The 20,970-nt window shown below is 37.8% G+C and overlaps 1 protein-coding gene across 1 annotated transcript in view; it reads left to right on the top strand.

The window, feature by feature from the left end:
* Positions 1-6,429, top strand: part of SLC9B1 (solute carrier family 9 member B1) — a 108,893-nt gene extending 102,464 nt beyond the window's left edge. The window contains exons 10-12 of the mRNA XM_037830367.1: positions 607-715; positions 1,268-1,404; positions 6,174-6,429. Of these exons, the coding sequence (XP_037686295.1) occupies positions 607-715; positions 1,268-1,404; positions 6,174-6,386 (459 nt within the window). The 3' untranslated portion in view covers positions 6,387-6,429. The remainder of the gene's footprint in view (positions 1-606; positions 716-1,267; positions 1,405-6,173) is intronic.
* Positions 6,430-20,970: the final 14,541 nt, after the last annotated feature.

Genomic DNA, 20,970 nt, shown 5'->3' with positions numbered 1-20,970 from the left:
CAGTAAACTAATCAAGACCTACCCTGAATGGTCGGGGTCAAATCTCCATGAAAACATTCAATCAAGAGGTCATACCCTAATCAAAAAGATTAAAGAATATGGCTTTTTCTGGGGGACATAATATATCCAAACCAGCACAACAATATATCAGGATTCACCTCCCTGGGACTGGTCCCAGCATGATTGTGGAGGTCTCCCCAACTCCCTTTGGAGAGCCAAGATATTTGCATGAGCTGGATATGTTATCAGGCTTGACACAGTTCTAAATCTATTACAAGTTTACCTTACAAACAAAAGCTAGAGATCTTACTGAACATAGTAACTCTTATCAGAGCACGTTGGGAAATCCAAAGACCCATAATAAGTCACCTCACTTGTTCTGTGACAAAATTATCAAATAATATTGTTTATATTACAACTTTGTAGGTTTCTTTTAGTCAAATTCTATGTCAATGTTTAATAGTAAAAATTAACCTACTTAATTTTTACTTATTAGGTGTTAACATTTCTTCTAAAAATAAAATGTCGTTTATTAAATAAGACTTTAAATTTCTGAAATGTAATTAATTTTATGTGTTACTATAACTATATTTTTGTTTCCTGTAGATTAGAGTCCAAAAAATTGTTGCAGGTGCATGGAATATTTTTCAGCCCCTTCTTTTTGGCTTGGTTGGAGCAGAAGTATCTGTTTTCTCTCTTAGAGCAAATGCTATTGGTAAGAATAATTAGAGGAACACAAAAAATATAATGTTTGAAAATCTTTAATAAAACTATGAATATTCTTCACTTACTTACAATATATCTTTTAAGGGCTGCAAGGACCTTCTTCAGCAACTCATGTTGATACAGTAACATATATTTGCTCTTCCTTTCCCCTTTGTGTTCTTTGTTACCCACAACTGCCCTGAATGTCTTACCTGAGTGAGCTGAGGAAATGAAGACTTCCCTGAACTGAAATATTAGATAGTTCAACACCTTTTGAATGCTTTAATTTATGATAAAAACTCAATCTATTCTCCCAGAATTGAATAAATGTTTTCTGTCTTATTTTTCATGGTACCTCCACGATCATATAATCTCTTACACCTTTTGTAGAAGAAGTCTCAATTATATTTGTGTTTTTATAATTATTTTTACTTAAAAAAATAAAGATGCACAGAGGTAATAACCTAAAATGCTTTCAAAGTTTTACAGATCATATCTCTAGAGCTAAAGAACTACTTCTTCCCAAATATTCTGTATTTTTGTTTGTTTTTATCTGTTGTAGGCACTTGTGTTGCTACTGTGAGTTTGGCATTGTTGGTACGAATTTGTGCCACATTTTTCTTGATGTGTTTTGCTGGTTTTAGTCTAAAGGAGAAAATATTTATTGCTTTATCATGGATGCCCAAAGCTACAGTCCAGGTAAATATGCCTTAAATTATTCTAATAGTTTTAGTTTTGATGATTTTTAAAAATTCTAAATGAAAATATTATTCCCATCACAAAATGTGAGCTATTAGTTTTACTTTTAAAATGTTGGATTGATCATAGCTACTCATTAAGATTAATGTAATCTTTGAAAATCAAATTTTAAAAGCAATTCTTCTGAAATTGAAAAGTGTGCATTTAGTGCCAAATAGTTCTTTAACTTATGAAACTTATTTTTCTATTTTTTAAACTAAAATGTGAAATATAAGTTAATCTGTAAATTGGAATTTTTACAGTTTATTGAGTATAGTAGAGCTATATGTTATTTTACGTAGAGATAATATGATTTTTTATATATATTTATATATATTTATATTTTTTTAATTGGAGAAGCTGTAGGTTTACAAACAAATCTTGCTATATACTACCCTGTTTAACACCTTGCATTAGTGTGGTACATTTGTTACTATTCATGAAAGAATGGTAATTTAAAATATATATATGTATGTTTCCTACCCCTGCCACCTATTCACCCACATATATATGCATGTTTTCTTCATGTTTAAATATATCAAAATAGTTGAAGCTTTACTTTTACTCTAGACAGTCATCAGCTTCACCATTCTTACCTTCTCCAGGAGCTAACAAGGCTCTGCTTGATGTGGTATCTGCATATCTCCAAGTCTTATCTACTGAAACTTATCTCCACAAACCTGCCATTCTCCCTCTGCCAGGACACCTTCTCTACACACTTGTCAACTCATGGATACCTACTTCCTGAAGGGAAGAATCTCAGCTCAAGCAGGAGTCACATTCTTCTGTTACATGCTCACAGAGCACCTATTATTTCTCTTTTTACACATTTATCAGAGTTTTAAATTATATATTTATTTGTAGGACTATTTGATTAACAACTGATTCCCTTCACTAGGCAATATGGGAAGGAAAGGGACTGGTGCTATTTTTTCATTTCATTGTTTCCCTAGCACTTCACACAGTGCCTGGCACACAGGAGGTACACAATAAATATGCATGGTATGCCTACAAGAATGAATGAATGAATGAATGAATGAATAGGAAACCTTGTGGTTTTGCCCTGTGATTCAATGGTACTCTCCACTTACTAAAAGGTACTGCTACTTATTATTAGACTGTTTAATCCAGCAGCATAATGTCTTGATTTCCCAGGATTCTTTTCTCCATTTTTATTCCAAAACAGAAGCTTGTTAGTTTCCATGCAACAAAATTCTCTATGCATCATGGATAGAAAAGCAGGCTATGGTGCCAGAATGCCTATGTTTGAATCCCCATTTACTAGTCCTTTAAGAATAGGCAAGTTACTTCTTAATCCCTCAATGCCTCAATCTCTTCATCTTTACAGTAAGAGCTACTTCATAGCAGTGTTGTGAAATGAGATAATCCACGTAAAGTGATTGTACTGGTTTGTATATATTATGTCCCCCAAAATGCCATTATCTTTGATGCAGTCTTGTGTGGGCAGATGTTTTAGTGTAGATTTGATTGACTGTTTCCATGGAGCTGTGACCCACCCAACTGTGGGTGATAACCTTGATTGGATAATTTTCATGGAGATGTGGCTCTGCCCATTCAGCATGGGCCTTGATTAGCTCACTGGAACCCTATAAAAGTTCACACAGAAGGAGAGAGCTTGCTACAGCCAAGAGAGACACTTGAAGAATGCGTAGGAGCTGAGAGAGGAGCTACAGATGAGAGACAGTTTGAAGATGGCTGTTTAAAGCAGACTCTTGCTCCGGAGAAGCTAAAAGAGGACAAATGCCCCAAGAGCAACTGAGAGTGACATTTTGAAGAGGAGCTGTGGCTGGGAGAGGAATGTACTGGGAGAAAGCCATTTTGAAACCAGAACTTGAAGCAGATGCCAGCCACGTGCCTTCCCAGCTAACAGGTTTTCCAGATACCACTGGCCATCCTCCAGCGAAGGTACCCAATTGTTGATGCATTACCTTCAACATTTTATGGCCTTGAGACTGTAACTGTGTAACCAAATAAAACCCCTTTATAAGAGCCAATCCATTTCTGGTATTTTGTATCCCGGCAGCATTGGCAAACCAGAACAGTGATTAATACAGTATCTGGCATATGGTGATGCCCAGTTAACAATGTTGCTGCTGTCATTATTTTGTCTTACCTTCAGGTAACAATTAATAATACTAACTTTTCTGTTTTTGATCTCTGCTGTTGGGAATAATAAATCTATAAAAGTATCTGTCCCCCCCTCCATTCTTTCTCCTTCCAACAATACTCTTGCAGTTTCATTTTACATAATTTTTATAAAGTGGGGGGAAAGAAAGACAGGTTTGATGAAAGAGAATGTTCACTGAAGTCCTGCAGTATCATTCTGCTTCTGCCTCCTCAAATCTACTGACTCCATGCACAAAGAATATCAAGTTAGTTCCAGGGACTAACTAGACATACAAAATTAATATTTGTGCAAGTAGAGAGTCAAAGTAATAACAATACATGATGATAATGTCACAAATGAACTGAATTAAATAATTTAAACTTTCAAATCTAGTCAAGATTTTTCACATTTATCCTCTTCCCTCTTTCTCTGCTGGTCTAATAGAATTGGCTGAGCTTTACTCCTTTCTCTCGTTCCACTGTGTAGATATACTGCTGAAAAGTAGAGCCGAAAATGGAATAAAGTAAGAGGGAAAATAAAGAATTTAGTTCTCAAATGTAAGATCAGTTTGTTAATTAGCTTCTTAGGTGGAAACCATTTATCATCTGATAGCAGTACCCACATAACAGGATTGTAGGATTAAATTAATTAATAAACATAAAGCTTTAAAAAATGGTACCTGCTGAATGGCAAATGCTATGTAACTATAAATAATGTTACTCTTAGTTTCATCATTATCATCATCATCTTTTAAAGGCCAATTATTTTTTTGACTGTTCTCTTATACTTAAATTCTCTTCTAAACTGTAAGAGTCTTTGGATTTTGTTTTCTGTCTGATTTATCTTTTTCTCCACAGCATCTTATATATTGGCCTGTGTTCAATAAACAAAAAATTACCATATAAAAACTATACCATGTTTAATCATTGATTTGGAATTTGGAAATTGATCTTAAATTGAGGGATTGTTTTGCCATAATGTACATGTAAGAGGTAATTTCTCTACCATTATGCTGCTACTTTGTAACTCCATAGAAGATACATATTTATATGTAACCCCTAAAAATTTTAAGGCAATTTCATGCCTAGATTACTAAATGCAAAGAAAAAGAGCAGGAAATTTGCTTTATGTTATTAAGAAGAAATATGCTAAGAGGTGGTGGTATCACATTATTGTGAGTATAATTAATATGCTGAATTGTGAGTTGAACATGATTGAAAGGAGTAGTTTAGAGTCACGTATGTCACCAGAAGGAAAGCTAGAGGTGAAAACACAGGAATGTATAACACAATGAATCATCTGGTGGACCATGACTATGATTAGCAGTACAAATATAAAAAAAAGTTCTTTCATGAACAGGAACAAATGTATGACACTATTACAAGGAGTTAATAATAGAGAGCTATGTGGGAGAAAATGTACCTTTTGCAAACTATGGACTATAATTAACAGTATTATCCTAATATTCTTTCATCAACAGTAACAAATGTACCACATCAATACTAGCAGTCAATAATGGAGGGTGGGATGAATAAACGATATGAGATACTTTGGGTTTTCTTTTATATTTCTATTTTATCTTCTTATTCTTGTTCTTATTTTTCTTATTATTTTTTGGAGTATTGAAAATATCCTAAAATTGATTGTGGTGATGGTTGCACAATTATGTGATGATACTGGGAGCCACTTATTGTATATACTTTGGATGGATTGTATGGTGTGTGAATATATCTCAATAAAATTGCATTTAAATTAAGAAAAGAAGAAATTTGCTAAAAGATACCTGAGGGAAAAAAATCTGTGGCCCAGTGGGGTGTTTTTACCTCATTCTAAAACAATAAAGAATCCAAAGGAATTCATCCCCTCACTGGCAGAGTATGGAGAGTGAGTGGAAAGTAGAAAGAAACTTTTGATTATCTGAATATCCACTATGTAGCAGATGTTCTTTGCACTTCTATATTTAATCCTTAAAACTATCCAGTGAGGTAAGTATTATGTTGTTCCTTTTACAAGTAAGTAATTAGAAACTCAAAAAGCTTGAATCATTTGAACAAGATCACGATCTAGTTGCAGCAAAACCAGAATTCAAACCCAGTTTACTGAATTCCAAACCTCATGACATCCATATCACACTGCCTCTTAAGTAGGAAGAAGAAGAAGAGCAAGAAATCCCAGAGAACCATAAGAGACTTCAGTATTTTGTGTTGTCTTGTTGTTGCCAAGAACCCATTGGCACATGGTGAAGGCAACTAAGCAAATCCCTGGTTCAGTTAGTACTCCTGAGATCTCAGTGTTATGTGAACACTCCAAAAAGAGATGGGGGAAAATTGAGAGCACAAGAGTACAAAATTAGCCCTAAAATGTCTTCATGCAGATTTGTCAATATTCCTCTTTTCCTCCAAATATATTTGCTACGAAGAACACAGAATTGATAAGTCATTCATGTAAATTGCTCAGCACTTTTATAGTCTTGTCTTTTTTCCTAATAGTATAGTATGGTGTGGTTGGTTGGTTTGTTTTAACAGAACCATTTTCTCTTATTTTATGTTAACTCTGTTTAACATTTTTCTTTATGCCCATCTCCCCCCGCCCTGAAATGCAGGCTGTATTAGGTCCTCTGGCTCTAGAAACAGCAAGAATCAGCGCACCCCATTTGGAAGAGTATTCAAGGGATGTGATGACAACAGCATTTTTAGCCATTTTAATCACAGCTCCAAATGGAGCTCTAATTATTGGTCTACTGGGGCCCAAAATACTTACACGTGCTGATCCAAGACTGTACAAAAGTTCCACTGATATGAGATTAGCACATTAAAAAATTTATTTGGCACCACCTGCCTGCTTCCTTTAGTAATCATCTTACATGAGATAAAAAATCAAGAAGTACTAAAATGTGGAGATTGCACACAGAATCCAGGATTTAGTAAATATGTGATCTCATAACATGGAAAGCTATGATTTTTTTATTCCAAAATTAATTTAATGAAACAGTATTAAATGGAATGCCCCCTTAGTATTCACATAATTCAAACTCAAGTCTGTAATCATGTTAGGATAGTTTATAGTGATCCCTCAGGCTGAATTTGATGTCATAATACAAACTAAGCATAATGAAAAAATAAATGACCTAATGACAAAGAAAAAAAAAAACTCTGAATATGGAACTTAGTAAGATGATCTAAGCCTCCAAATGGAAGAATGAATGGAACTCCCACCACTTTAGTAATGCAGTTAGAAAGATCACCAGAAAAAAAAATACAAAGGAAATAAAACCCATAAACTTTGAATGGATCAATTAAATAGCTTTCAAATAACTGCTTTTAATGACTACCTGAATAAACACGTCAACTGAAGTGACGAATACTATAACATGCTGTAATACTCTTAAAAATGAACGCCTGGCTTAGCAGTTTGGGGATGAAACACTATCTGTAATATTTATTTGCAGATAATGAAATTAAGTCGCAAGTAGAAATGAACATACTGTGTGTTTTAGTTTCCCAGTACTAAAATAAATAGCATACAATAGATATTCTTACAATATATGGGGTGGGGTCCTGGTCTTCCTTTCATTCAAGGGACTCTGAGTCTGCAAAGTGTCTCAAGTTTGAGAATTGATTAAGGGGCCATGACTCTCTTTTTTTGTAATTCAAGCTAGACTTTTGTTCACTTGACCTAGAACTCTTCTGCTTATACATATCTAGTAAGAATTTGGTAGACTACCCATCTACTTTACTTCTAGGTGCCCCATAATCTACTAGCCAATGCTATAGGTCTCTGTGAATCAGACTATTATGATTACGGCTTTGAATCTGCTGTCCTTTGTGGTAGCCATGCCTACCTTGTCTTTGGCAATTAAGTGCTTCCACTTGGCTTCTGCCAAACTGGGATCCAGTCATCCCCACTGTGCTTAAAGATCCAAGTTCAGTGATAGCTCCCACAGTAATATCTGACTTACAAAGAAGAGCAACCACATAGCTCTTTAGGAATGTTGGAGTTAGTATCACAAATTTATTTCTCACAATCCTGGTGAAAGGTGTGTTCACTGGACATTCCTATTGTGGGTGAGCAGGTCTTACATGATAAATTCACTCTAATATTCTAATCTCTCTAAACCTTTGGATCCCCTTGTCTACATTATACCAGGGAAGTTCTGGCATTTTGACCTGAGAAAATGTAAGCCACTTTTTGGTTCATGTTTTAGCCAACCACTCAAACAAAATTAAAGCCCTTTCTAACCCCTTGAGCTACAACATGGAATCCAGAATCTCTGCTTAGTGGACCCATATCAATAAATTTAGCTTGATAAAGTTTTATATTCTTCCACCATTATCTCCAACCCTTAATACCCATTCCCACACATATTCCCCTGATTCCTGTCCTTATAAATTGGAAAAAAAAAAAACCATGCAGTTCTTTTGGAATGTCTCCTCCTGCATCACACTTTGTACCTCACCTTTTGGGGCCCTTTGGGACTTCAGTCTAGTTATAGGTCTGGAAGAAAAGAAGAGGGTTTGGGATATGATGAGAAGAATTAGAAGTGTCTTGCAAGCCAGCTACCTCAGGGTATTCCATTTCAGTTTCATCTGGTGAAACAGGATTGATCTCTTCAGACAGAAGAGTGAGGGCTGTTTGCTCAGGGGAAATGGTTACAGGGACAGCAGGGTTAATCTCTTCAGGTGGAGACTGGATGTAGATTCCTCAGGGCAGGCCATTATAGGTTTATCTGGCAAAGACTGCAGAATCTAGGATGTCAGTGTCCCCACCACCATCATTATCAACCCATATGCTGCCCTTCCAATTGTCAAGATCCCATTCCTTTCCAATCAATGCCCACACATTAATAACAGACAAGGTTTGGAATTTAGCTTACATTGTAATTCAGCCACTTGCACAATGAGACTCTGAGTCTGGTTTTAAGAAATCTGAAGTCTGCAGCTACACAAAATATGATTTTCTTTCAAGACACAGGAACTTTCATATCCTTCGTGCTTAAGTTGGGAATTTGAAACCTTGAGCTCGTATCTTTCTTTTACAACTGTATCTGGTATATTTAGAAACAAACAGCGAAGATTATTATACTTTTTAATTCCACAAAGCTCTGTTAAGGTGGCAAAAACTCTCCCAGAGCCTTGCCTCTTATAAGCATTTGAGTTGCCATATCCAGTGTTGATATTTTTCCATATCTCTATTGCCATGGACTATCAGTGCCATCTTGGTTACTGGAAATGGTTATTAGTGCCTTTGTATCTAATCAGATTAGAAAGCCAATTCCAAAAGCCCTAGAACCAATTCAGAAATCTCGCTCTTAAGATTCTGTTTCTCATTGTATTATGAGATTTTTATGAGAATTGTCTCACCCACCTGTGGGGATTGGCAAGTCTAAATTCTGTAGGGCAGGCCCCAAGCTGGGAACTCTGATGAAGGTTTTCAATGAATTCCCCAGGAGAAGCCAGCTGGCTGAAGTAGAGATGGAAATTCTCTTATGATTGCTGAAATCATAATGTCTCCTTTTAAAGCCTTCAACTGATTGCACGAGACTTCTCTCATTGTTAAGGCAATCTCATCTGTTGTTTGTAGATGTAATCTGCTATAGATGCAGTCAACTTACTAATTATTTAAGCCCATGAAATATCCTCATGGTAATAATCAGGCCAGTGCTTGCTTGACCAAACAACTGCATACCATAACCTGGCCAAGTTGGCACAAGAACTTAACCATTGTAGGTAGTATTGAAATCTTAACAGTTCTTAGTTTTCCAGTCCATGAATGCAGAATCTCATTTATTTATATCTTCTTTAACTTCTTTTAGCAATAATTTGTAGCTTTTGTGTACAAGTCCTTTATATTCTTTGTTAAATTTATTCCTGGATATTTTATTCTTTAGTTGCTATCAATGGTTTTTGATGTATTTACAGAGTTGTGCAACCATCACCACAATCAATTTTAGAGGATTTTCATCACCTAAAAAACATCCCATACCCATGAGGAATTACTCTCCATTTTCCCTCAACCTCCTATCCCCTGGCAACCAATAACTTACGTTCAGTTTCTATAGATTTGCCTGTCTGAACATTTCACATAAATGGAATCATACAATATGTGGTCTTTTCTGCTGGCTTCTTTCACTTATTATGTTCTTTTATAAGATTCCTCCATGTTGTAGCATGTATCATTGTCATCATTACTTTTTGTATCTCAGATTCGAACATTGAATGCTTCTTCATGCTGGCTCCTTTGTCTTTTGTACATGAATCCATTAATATTTGAGTATCTCCTTGATTTCTGACACAATATTTATACCATTTTTATATAATTTTTCTCATTAATTGGCACTGTGGGAATTTTATTTAGATGTAAACAGTACTGTGAAGGATACTCTAAATCTTTACTAATACTAAAAATACCTCTTTTAATTCTGCACTGCTGAGCATATTGTAATTTTGAACTCATGATTTTTAAAGCATATATTTCTTAGCAATGCCCAATGAAAGGGTCTAGAAACTAAGATAACCAGTAGCACCCAGATTTTGGTTTCTAAGTATTCTTTTCCACTGAAAGGATTCTGGATTCTTTGAATGAATAACTGATTCTAGGTGAAGGAAAAGGAAAGTTTCAAAGTGAGCATGGGACAACTTATTATGCTGAATTCATTTATTAGCACTAGGAGCTTTGTTGTGGGTTTTTCAGGATTTTTTTGTCTATAGGATTATATCATCTGCAAATAGGGAAACTTTTGCTTCTTTCTCTCCAACTTGGATGCCTTTTATATCTTTTTCTTGTCTAATTGCTTTGGCAAGAATGTCCACTACAATGTTGAATAACAGTGTCTTGTTTCTGATCTTAGAGGGAAAGTTTTAGTTCTTTCACCATTAAGTAGAATGTTAGCTGTGGATTTTTCATATATGCCATTTATCATATTGAATTTTCTTCTATTCCTACCGTTCTAAGTATTTTTATCAAGAAGGGTACTGGATGTTGTCAATGCCTTTTTTGCATCAATTGAAATGATTGCATGGGTTTTTCCCCTTCGTTCTGTTAATGTCATGTATTACATTGATTTTCTTATGTTGAACCAACTGTGCATACCAGGGATAAAACCCACTTGATCGTGGTGTATACTTCTTTTAATATGCATTGGTATTCAGTTTGCTAGTATTTTCTTGGGGATTTTTGTATATATATTCATAAGAGATATTGGTCCTTAATTTTCTTTTCTTGTGGTATCTTTATCTGGATTTGGTGTGAGGGTGATTTTGGCCTCATAGAATGAATTAGGGAGTGTTCCGTCTTCAATTTTTTTGGAACAGTTTGAGTAGAATTGGACTTCAGTCTTCTTGGAATGTTTGGTTGAATTTTCCTGTGAAGCCATCTGGTCCTGGACTTTTCTTTGTTGGGAGGTTTTTGATTACTGATTCAATCTCTTTACTAGCAATTGGTTTGTTGAGATCTTCTATTTCTTCTTCAGTCAATGTACATAGTTTGTGTGTTTCTAAGAATTTATTCATTTCATCCAGGTTGCCAAATTTATTGGCATACAGTTGTTCATAATATCCTCTTATAGTCCTTTTTATTTCAGTAGATCTGCTAATAATGTCCCCCTTTTAACTTCTGATTTTAATTATTTTTACCCTCTCATTTTTTCTTTATCAGTCTAGATAAAGGTTTGTATATTTTATTGATCTTTTCAAAGAGCCAACTTCTGGTTTTGCTGATTTTCTGTTTTGTTTTCTATTTCATTTATATCTGTTCTATTATTTGTTATTTCCTTCATTCTACTTGCTTTGGGTTTAGTTTTCTCTTATTTTTCTAGTTCTACCAGTTCTGAGGTTAGGTCTCTGATTTGAAGTTTTTATTCTCTTTTTAATGCAATTTTATTGAGATATATTCACAAACCATGCAACCCCTAGCCTTCCTCTTTCAACTGTACTCACACTCATCTTCATTCAGAGTACTTACAGTATTGTGCTACCATCACACAGTATTATGTTATCCATTTCTGGATCTATACACTCAATCCCGTTCGCCCTTATACACTCCTTCAGCATCAAATATCCAATTTCTAACATCTTTCTCTCTCCTGATAACCTGTGTTCTCAACTTTAACTCTCAAATTTCACTTGTCAATATTAGTTCATATTAGTTCATAGAGTGCCTGTCCTTTTGTTTCTGGCTAATTTCACTCAACGTAATGTCTACTGTCTACCATTTTGACTTTTGGAATTTACATGTCATATTTTATTTTCCCTCACTCTCTTTACTCTCACTGATAGTCTTCATTTCTACTCTCTTCTCCAAACCTCTCTCTCCTGTCTTTTCCTGTCTGCCTGTAGTGCTCCCTTTACTATTTCTTGTAGAGCAGGTCTCTAGTTCACAAACTCTCTGTGTCTATGTGGAAATATTTTAAACTCTCCCTCATTTTTCAAGGACAGTTTGCCAGATGTAGAATTCTTGGTTGGCAGTTTTTCTCTTTCAATATTTAAATGAATCATGCCACTGCCTTCTCGCCTGCGTGGTTTTTACTGAGAAATCAGCACATAGTCTTATCGAGCTTCCTTTGTATGTGATGGATCACTTTCCTCTTCTGCTTTCAGAATTCCCTCTTTGTCTTTGACATTTGATAATCTGATTTTTAAGTGTCTTGGAGTAGATCTATTCAGATATATTCTCTTTGGGGTATGCTGTGCTTCTTGGATCTGCAATTTTGTGTCTTTCATAAGAGATGGGAAATTTTCAGTGATTACTTCCTCCATTATTGTTTCTGCCCCTTTTTCCTTCTCTTCTCCTTCTGGGGCACCCATGACACATATATTCATGTACTTCATGTTGTCATTAAATTCCCTGAGACCCTCCTCATATTTTTTTATTCTTTTCCCAATCTTTTCTTTTGTGTGTAGGATTTCAGATGTCTTATCCTCTAGTTTCTGAATCCTTTCTTTTGCCTCTTTAAATCTACTATTGTATGTCTCCATTGTGTTTTCTCATCTCTTCTATTGTGCCATTCATTCCCTTAAATTTTGCCAATTGTTTTTTCAAACTTTCAAGTTCTTCCTTATGTTCACCCAATGTCTTTATCTCTTTTGCTATATCTTTTCTCAACTCAGTAATTTGGTTTTTGAATTGATTTACCATATTTGTTTGAAGATATTTAATTAGTCATTTGAACACCTGTATATCAGTTGAAATGTAAATTTGTTACTTTGACTGGGCCACATCTTCATTTTTTCTAATGTGATTCATAATTTTTTGTTGTTTAGGCATCTGGTTTCCTTTATCACTGCAATCAGATTTTCCCACACCAGATGGGTCCTGGTTTCAGGAGGGTGTAAACTGTATCAGACTTCCCTAGGATGAGACCCAGTAGGTTGTCAGACATTCCTGTGAGGCCTCTAGACACTGTGCTTTTCCTATCCCACACAGCAGGTTGTGCTTGTAGGCCTGCAGCTCCCCACTGGCATAAAGAGGTGTGTTGCCTGTACTCAGTAGACCCTATCTCTGCCAGGGGCTGAGAGTGTAAGAAGCCAAGCCTAAGGTGTTTTGTTTTTTTTTTTCCCCAGGCCCTAGGGTCTGAGTTCTCTGAGGGAGGGCAGCCACTTGAGCTTTGCCTCACCTCCCCCTTTTCTTAGGGAAGATAAGCCCTTTAGGGATTTATCTCCTATATTTGACTTCTTCCTTTGTCTCTCTAACTATCTTAATTTCACACTTGCCTGGGTCAACACTGACAATTGAAAAATGCCTGAGACTTTCTTCAATGAGCTACTTAGAATGAGAGAAAAAAGGGAAATAAAGAAGAAATCCCCTTTTCAGAGCCCATCCCCAGTCCTCCAGTTAGCAGTCAAGAACAAGAGTTGGTGCCCCTTTTCTTGGCACACAGCCCTTTTTCAGTGTTCTGAGCTCAGCCAACTCCAAAAGCCTCTGTTTTTATTTATTTTGTTTTTTTTTTTTTTCCATCAGCCCCACCTCCTCTCTCTGCTGGGAAAAGCCTCAGGTTCCTTTCCTGCTTGCTCTAGGTTTATCTGTGCTCATAGTATGTATTCAGTAGTCCAAATTCAGTAACTAATACTACACATGGACTTGGTTGAGCTACCTTCTCTTCCTCCTAGAAGACTGCTTTTTCCTACAGGGAAGTGTTTCAATTCAACCTACCATGCTGGTGGGTGAGGAGCACCAGCTTCACAGTTTGGGGAGCTTTACTTACAGTTCTTATGCTGTGATCTCAGCTGTTCCACCCATTTCTGACTGGTGTATGATGTGTGTTCACTCACAGATGTCCCCCAACAGTTATTCCAGACTCTTTATTAGTTGTCCCTGGTTATATGCCTGTTGTTCCAGAGGACCATTTGACTCCCTATGGGGGAGTCCCTGCTGTCCCTATGCCACCATCTTGCCCCACCTCTCCTTTTTTAATGTAAGCATTTAGAGCTATAAATTTCCCTCTCAGGACTGCCTTCACTGCATCCCATAAAGTTTATATGCTGTATTTTCATTTTCATTTACCTCAACATATTTCTTAATTTCACTTCTGATTTCTTCTTTAATCCATTAGTTTTTAAGAGTATGTTGTTTAATTTCCACACATTTGTGAATTTTCCATGGTTGGAGAATATGCATTATATAATTTCAATATTTTTTAATTTATTGAGATCTGTTTTGTGACCCAATATGTGGTTTATCCTGGAAAATGACCCATGTGTTACTGAGAAGGCTATGTATTCTCTTTTTGTTGGGTGAGGTGCTCTATATATGTCTGTTAGGTCTAGTTAGTTTGGAGTATCATTTGCATCTTGTACTTCATTATTTATCTTCTGACTAGATGTTCTATCCATTATTGAGGGTGATATATTAAAGTCTCCTACTATTAATGTAGAACCATCAATTGCTCCCTTCAAATCTGTTAGTATTTGCTTCATATATTGTGGGCTTTGCTGTTAGGTGCATATGTATTTATAATAGACACATTTTTCTGTTAAATTGTCCCCTTTGTTGTCCCCTTTATCAGTATATACAACACATCTTTGTCTCTCATAACCGTTTTTTATTTAAAGTCTATTTCATCTGATAGTATAGTTATCCCAGCTCTCATTTGGTTACTACTTGTATGGGATATTTTTCCATCCTTTCACCTTCAGCTTGCTTGTATCTTTGAATTTAAGGTGAGTCTCTTGCAGACAGCATATAGTTGTGTCAGGCTTTTTCATCCATTCTGCCAGCCTGTTGACTGGTGTGTTTAATCCACTTACATTTAAAGTCACTGTTGATATTATAGTATTTTCTTCTGCCAATTTGCTATTTAGCCTTTGTATGTCTTATATTTTTTTGTCCCTCTCTTCTGTTATTGCTTACTTTTATATTTACTTGACTTTTTTGGTTGTACCATATTGAGTGCCTTCTCATTTCTTTCCTAGTATATTTTTCATATATTTTCTATGTGGTTGCAATGGGGAAATCATAGTAATGATAGCCTCCAACTATTATCATAGAGGTGTCTATTTGTTACTTCAGTTTTGCCACTGTTTGCCTCATGTATTTTGGGACACCCTGTTTAGGTGGCATGAATACTTATGATTGTTATTTCTTTTGGTGGATTGTACTTTTTATTAATATATAATGTCTTTTTTTTTCCTTATAACAGTTTTGACTTAAAGTCTATTTTGTCCAATATTAGCATAGGAACCCTAGCTCTTTTTTTGATTACTGTTGTCATGGAATAGCTTGTTCCATCCTTTCACTTTCAACCTGTTTTTTGTCTTTAGGTCTAAGATGAGTCTCTTGTAAACAATATATAGTGGGATCATGCTGTTTTATCCATTCTGTCAACCTATGTCTTTTGATTGGGAAGTTTGATCCATTAACAGTCAGTGTCATTATTATAAAGGCAGTACTTCAGTCATTTTGTCCTTTTGTTTTTATATATTGTATTAGGTAGTTTTCCCTAGGGAAACAGAATCAAAAAGAGATATCTATAAACATAAGATTTTATAAAAGTGTCTCATGCAACTGTGGGTATGCATGAATTCAAATTCCATAGGGCAGGCAGTAAACTGGCAACTCCAATGAAGGTATTCAATGAACTCCTCAGGAAATGCTTCACTGGCTAGCTGAAGAAGAAGTCAAAGTCCTCTCTCTCACTCTTCCTTAAAAGTCTTCAACTGATTGGATTAAATCCAGCTGGTTGAATTATCTCACTGCAGAAGAAATGCCCTTCATTGATGTAATTGGTCACAACTGCAGCCAATTAACTGATGATTTAATAAACCAACCTTCTGATTCATTAACCAGCCACAAATGCCCTTGCGGTAATGGTTAGGCCAGTGCTTGCTTTACCAGACACCTGGAGATGATCACCTGGCCAAGTTGACACATGAAACTAACCATCACAATCTACCCCTTCTCAACTTGGTAGTTATACACATCACCTTAAGCCATACTTTATCTCTAAGTAGAGAACAATTCAGACATATATTTTGCCTAACAATACCCAACTGTCCTGCGTATGACCAGAAACACAGTAAATCTCCCCAGAATAGGGTGCAAGTCCTTGGGTGACATTAACTCTTAAACTTGATTTCCTTTAACTTAAATACTGCAAAGTGAACAATATAGCTTATGTGATATATTAAAGGGTTAAGAAAGAGAAGAAAACAAAGGTATTTGCTTTACAGACAAATACAAACATACTCATAACAAAACAAGGAGGAAATATTCATGCCCTCATAGTCCTTGTTTCTGTAACTGGTCACGTGGCCGTAGTTCATATTTATCACTACCTTCTTCCACTACCCATTCCATGTTCCCTTTTCCCTCAGCAAGCACTTCAGCTGGCTTTGGTTCTTTGCCTGGTGGGGTGACCCAAACCTTCATTCCTGAAGTTTCTTGGCCATTGGTTGTCCTCTCTGATTTGGGCTGTTACAAGTTTTCCATTGGCTTTAATCATGGGGCATGGTCTAAGAGATGCCCTAGGGGATCTCCTGTATTCCAGGAAAACTTTTCTTTACTTCCATTGTGTAGCTGCAGTGCTATTTCCCCTTGATAGTCAGGATCAATCACCCCAGCCAGTACAGTAATCCCTTTCCTTGTCTGTTGATTCAGAGATATAAGAAACCCAAAGTGGCCAGGTGGCAGTCTTAACTTCTAGTTCTCTGGAATTATTGTTGTGTTTCCTGGCAGAAGCACTCCTGCTTTAGGAACTAAGACTTGTAGACCAGCATAACTTAAGCTTGCAGGGACAGGAAGCAAAAATTTTTCTAGTGCATCACTAGTGATAGTGAGTGGTGCCACTACTGTTTCCATCCCTTGATTCCTGGACCCATGAATCCTGGCTATGGGAGAAAAAGCACCATAAAGTGGATGCTGATTCAGAGCATATACAGCCACCTGGAGAACACTGCCCCAGCCTTTCAAGGTATTGCCACCTAGTTGGCACCATAATTGAGTCTTCAACAGGCCATTCCACTGTTCTATCAACCCAGCTGCCTCTGGATGATGGGGACATGGTAATTCCATGAGCATGTGCCCATTCCCTCACTTGATTAGCTGTGAAGTGGGTTTTCAGAAGCAATGCTGTGTGGAATACCATGAGGGTGGGTAAGGCATTCCATAAATCCACAGATGGTAGTTTTGGCAGAAGCATTTCATGCAGGGAAGGTAAACCCATATCCAGAGTAGTTGTCTATTCCAGTGAGAACAAACTGCTGCCCCTTCCATGATGTAAATGGTCCAATGTAATTAACCTGCCAGCAGGTAGCAGGCTGAACACCTTGGAGAATGGTGCCATACTGGCACTGATTGTGGGTCTCTGCTGCTGGCAGATTAAGCACTCAGCAGTGGCTCTGGCCAGGATGGCCTTGGTGAGTGAAAGTCCATGTTGCTGAGCCCATGCATAACCTCCATCACTAACACCATGACCACTCTTTCTATGACCCCATTGGACAATGACAGGTGTGGCTGGGGAAAGAGGCTGATGGGTATCCACCAAAAAGGTCATCTTGTGCACTTGATTAAAATCTTCCTCTGCTGAAGTCAGCCTCTGGTGACATTCACATGGGACACAAATATCTTCATGTTTTTTGCCCACTCAGAAAGGTCTATCCACATACCTCTTCCCCAGACTTCTTTGTCACCAATTTTCCAATCATGTTCCTTCCAAGTCCTTGACCATCCAGCCATACCATTAGAAACAGCCCATGAATCAGTATACAAATGCACCTCTGGCCAGTTCTTCCAAGCAAAGTGACAACCAGGTGTAGTGTTCAAAGTTCCACCTACTGGGAGGATTTTCCCTCACCACTGTCTTACAGGGACATCACAGAAAGGGGCTACATCCTGCAGCTGTCCACTTTCTGGTGGTGTCTGCATATCGTGCAGAACTATCTGTAAAACAGGCACACATTTTCTCTTCCTCAGTCAACTGATTGTAAGGAACTCCCCAAGAGGCCATTGCTGTGGGCTGGGAAAGAGAAGGTAAGATGGAAGGAGTGGGGGCCATGGGCATTTGGGCCACTTCCTCATGTAATTTACTTATAACTTCAGGACCCACTCAAGCTCTATTTCATATATGCCATTTCCATTTTATGATGGAGTGCTGTTGTGCATGCCCAACTTTATGCCTTGACAGGTTGGACAACACCCAGTTCATGATAGGTAACTCAGGTCTCATGGTAACTTGGTGGCCCTTGGTTAAGTGTTCTGTCTCTATTAAGGCCCAATAGCAGGCCAAAAGCTGTTTCTCAAATGGAGAGTAGTTATCAGCAGAGGATGTTAGGACTTCAAACTCTTAAGGCCTGCATTGTGATTCTCCTATAGGAGCCTGCCAAAGGCTTCAAACAGCATCTCTATTTGCCACTGACACTTCCAGCACCATTGGATCAGCTGGATCATTAGGTCCAAGTGGCAGAGCAGCTTGCACAGCAGTCTAGACCTGTTGCAGAACCTCCTCTTGTTCTGGTCCCCATTCAAAGCTAGAAGCTTTTCTGCACACTCAGTAAATGGGTCGGAGTAGCCCACACAAATGAGGAATATGTTGTCTCCAAAATCCAAAGATGCCAACTAAGTTTTCTGCCTCTTTTTTGGTCTTGGGAGGGGTCAGGTGCAACAGCTTATCCTTCACCTTAGAAGGTGTTCTGGTTTGTTAGTGCTGCCATTTTGCAAAACACCAGAAATGGATTGGCTTTAATAAAGGGGGTTTATTTGGCTACAAGGTTGCAGACATAAGGCCATAATGTGTCCAAAGTAAGGTATAAACAATACAGTACCTTCAATGAAGGATGGCCATTGCATCTGGAAAACCTCTGTTAGCTCAGAAGGCATGTGGCTGGCATCCACTTGCTCCTAAGATGCATTTCAAAATGGCATTCTCCAAACTGTTTTGTCCTCTTTTGCTTCAGCTCCTCTTCAAAATATCACTCTCAGTTGCTCTCAGCTCCTTCTGTCTGTCAGCTGTTTTATATGGCTCCAGTGATTCAATTAAGACACACCCTGAATATGTGGAGTAACACCTCCACGGAAATTATCCAATCAAAGGCCTTGCCCAGTTGACTGAGTCACATCTCCATGGAAACACTCAAAGATTCCAACCTAATCAACACTAATACATCAGACCCCACAAAATTTATTCAAAGATAATGGCATTTTGGGGGACATAATACATCAAAACTGGCACAGAAGGGATATGTCAACATGCCCCACACCACTGGACACCTAGATATTTTACTGAGGTGGAAGACCCCTGTATTTTTGTTGGATTTATCTCCTGTTCTCTTACATGTAAATACCTTACCAACAAATCTAGAGTGGTTGCTATTTCTTGTTCACTGGGTCCAATCAACATAGCACCAATATAATGGATCAGTGTGATGTCTTGTGGGAGGGAGAAATTATCAAGATCCCTGAGGACAATATTATGACATAGGGCTGGAGAGTTGATACACCCTGAGGTAGCACAGTGAATGTAAACTGCTGGCCTTGCAAGCTGAATGCAAACTTTTTCTGGTGGTCCTTACAACAGCTGTTGAGACAAAAGCATTTGCTAGCTGCATACCAGGTACCAGGGTGTTCTGGTTTGCTAATGCTGCCATTTTGCAAAACCAGAAATTGATTGGCTTTTATAAAGGGGGTTTATTTGGTTACAAAGTTAGTCTTCAGGCCATAAAGTGTCCAAGGTAATGGCATTTCTACATTCACTGCAGAAAGGCCATTGGCATCTGGAAAACCTCTGTTAGCTGGGAAGGCATGTGGACGGTATCTGTTTGCTCCCAGATTGCATTTCAAAATGGCACTCTCCAAAATGTCACTGTCAGCTTCCAACAGCTGTCTTCAAAATGTGTCTCTTAGCTGCAGCTCTCTTCAAAATGTCACTCTCAGTTGCTCTCCAAAATGTCACTCTTAGCTGCTCTGATGCCCTTGTTTGTGAATTCCTTTATATGATTCCAGTGATCCAATTAACACTCACCCTGAATGGGTGGGGTAACACCTCCGTGGAAATTATCCAAACATTTCACTCACAGTTGATTGAGTCACATCTCCATAGAAACTCTCAATCAAAGAATTCCAATCTAATCAACACTAATACATTTGCCCCCGCAAGATTGCATCAAAGAACATGGCATTTTCTGGGGGGATGTGTTTTGCTCAAGCAATGATACCACAACTGGAACAGCAGCTGCAATTGGAGTCACCACCTGGTTAAGCTTATGATAATCCACCGTCATCCTCCAAGACCCATCTGTTTTCTGCACAGGCCAAATAGGAGAGTTGAATGGGGATGTGGTGGGAATCACCACCCCTGCATCCTTCAAATCCTTAAGAGTGTCATTAATCTCTGCAATCCCTCCAGGAATCCAGTATTGCTTCTGGTTTACTATTTTGCTAGGCAGGAGCAGTTCAAGTGGCTTCCACTTGGCCTTTCCCACCATAATAGCCCTCACTCCATGAGTCAGGGAACCAATTTGAGGATTCTCCCAGTTGCTGAGTATGTCTATCCCAATTATGCATTCCAGAACTGGGGAAATATCTGCAAAATGGATCCGGGGGCCCACTGGACCCATGTGAGATGGACTTGAGCTAAAACTCCATTGATCACCTGACCTCCATAAGCCCCAACTCTGACTAGTGGACCAGAGTGACATTCTGAGTGTCCTGGAATTAATGTCACTTCTGAACCAGTGTCTAATAATCCCTGAATAGCTGATCATTTCCTTTTCCCCAGTGCGCACTTACCCTGGTAAAAGGCTGCATGTCACCATGGGGAAGGCTGGAAGATTAACAGTATAAATTTTTGGCAGTGTAACAGGGCCCTTCCCCAAGGGTACCCAGTCTTCCCCTCATTCAAGGGGCTCTGGATCTGTAAACTGTCTCAAGTCTGAGAATTTGTTAAGGGGCCATGACTCTCTGATTTTGAAATT

Source organism: Choloepus didactylus, chromosome 3, assembly GCF_015220235.1.
Source record: "Choloepus didactylus isolate mChoDid1 chromosome 3, mChoDid1.pri, whole genome shotgun sequence".
NCBI lineage: Eukaryota > Metazoa > Chordata > Mammalia > Pilosa > Megalonychidae > Choloepus > Choloepus didactylus.
This window is presented reverse-complemented; position numbering and strand designations above follow the sequence as displayed.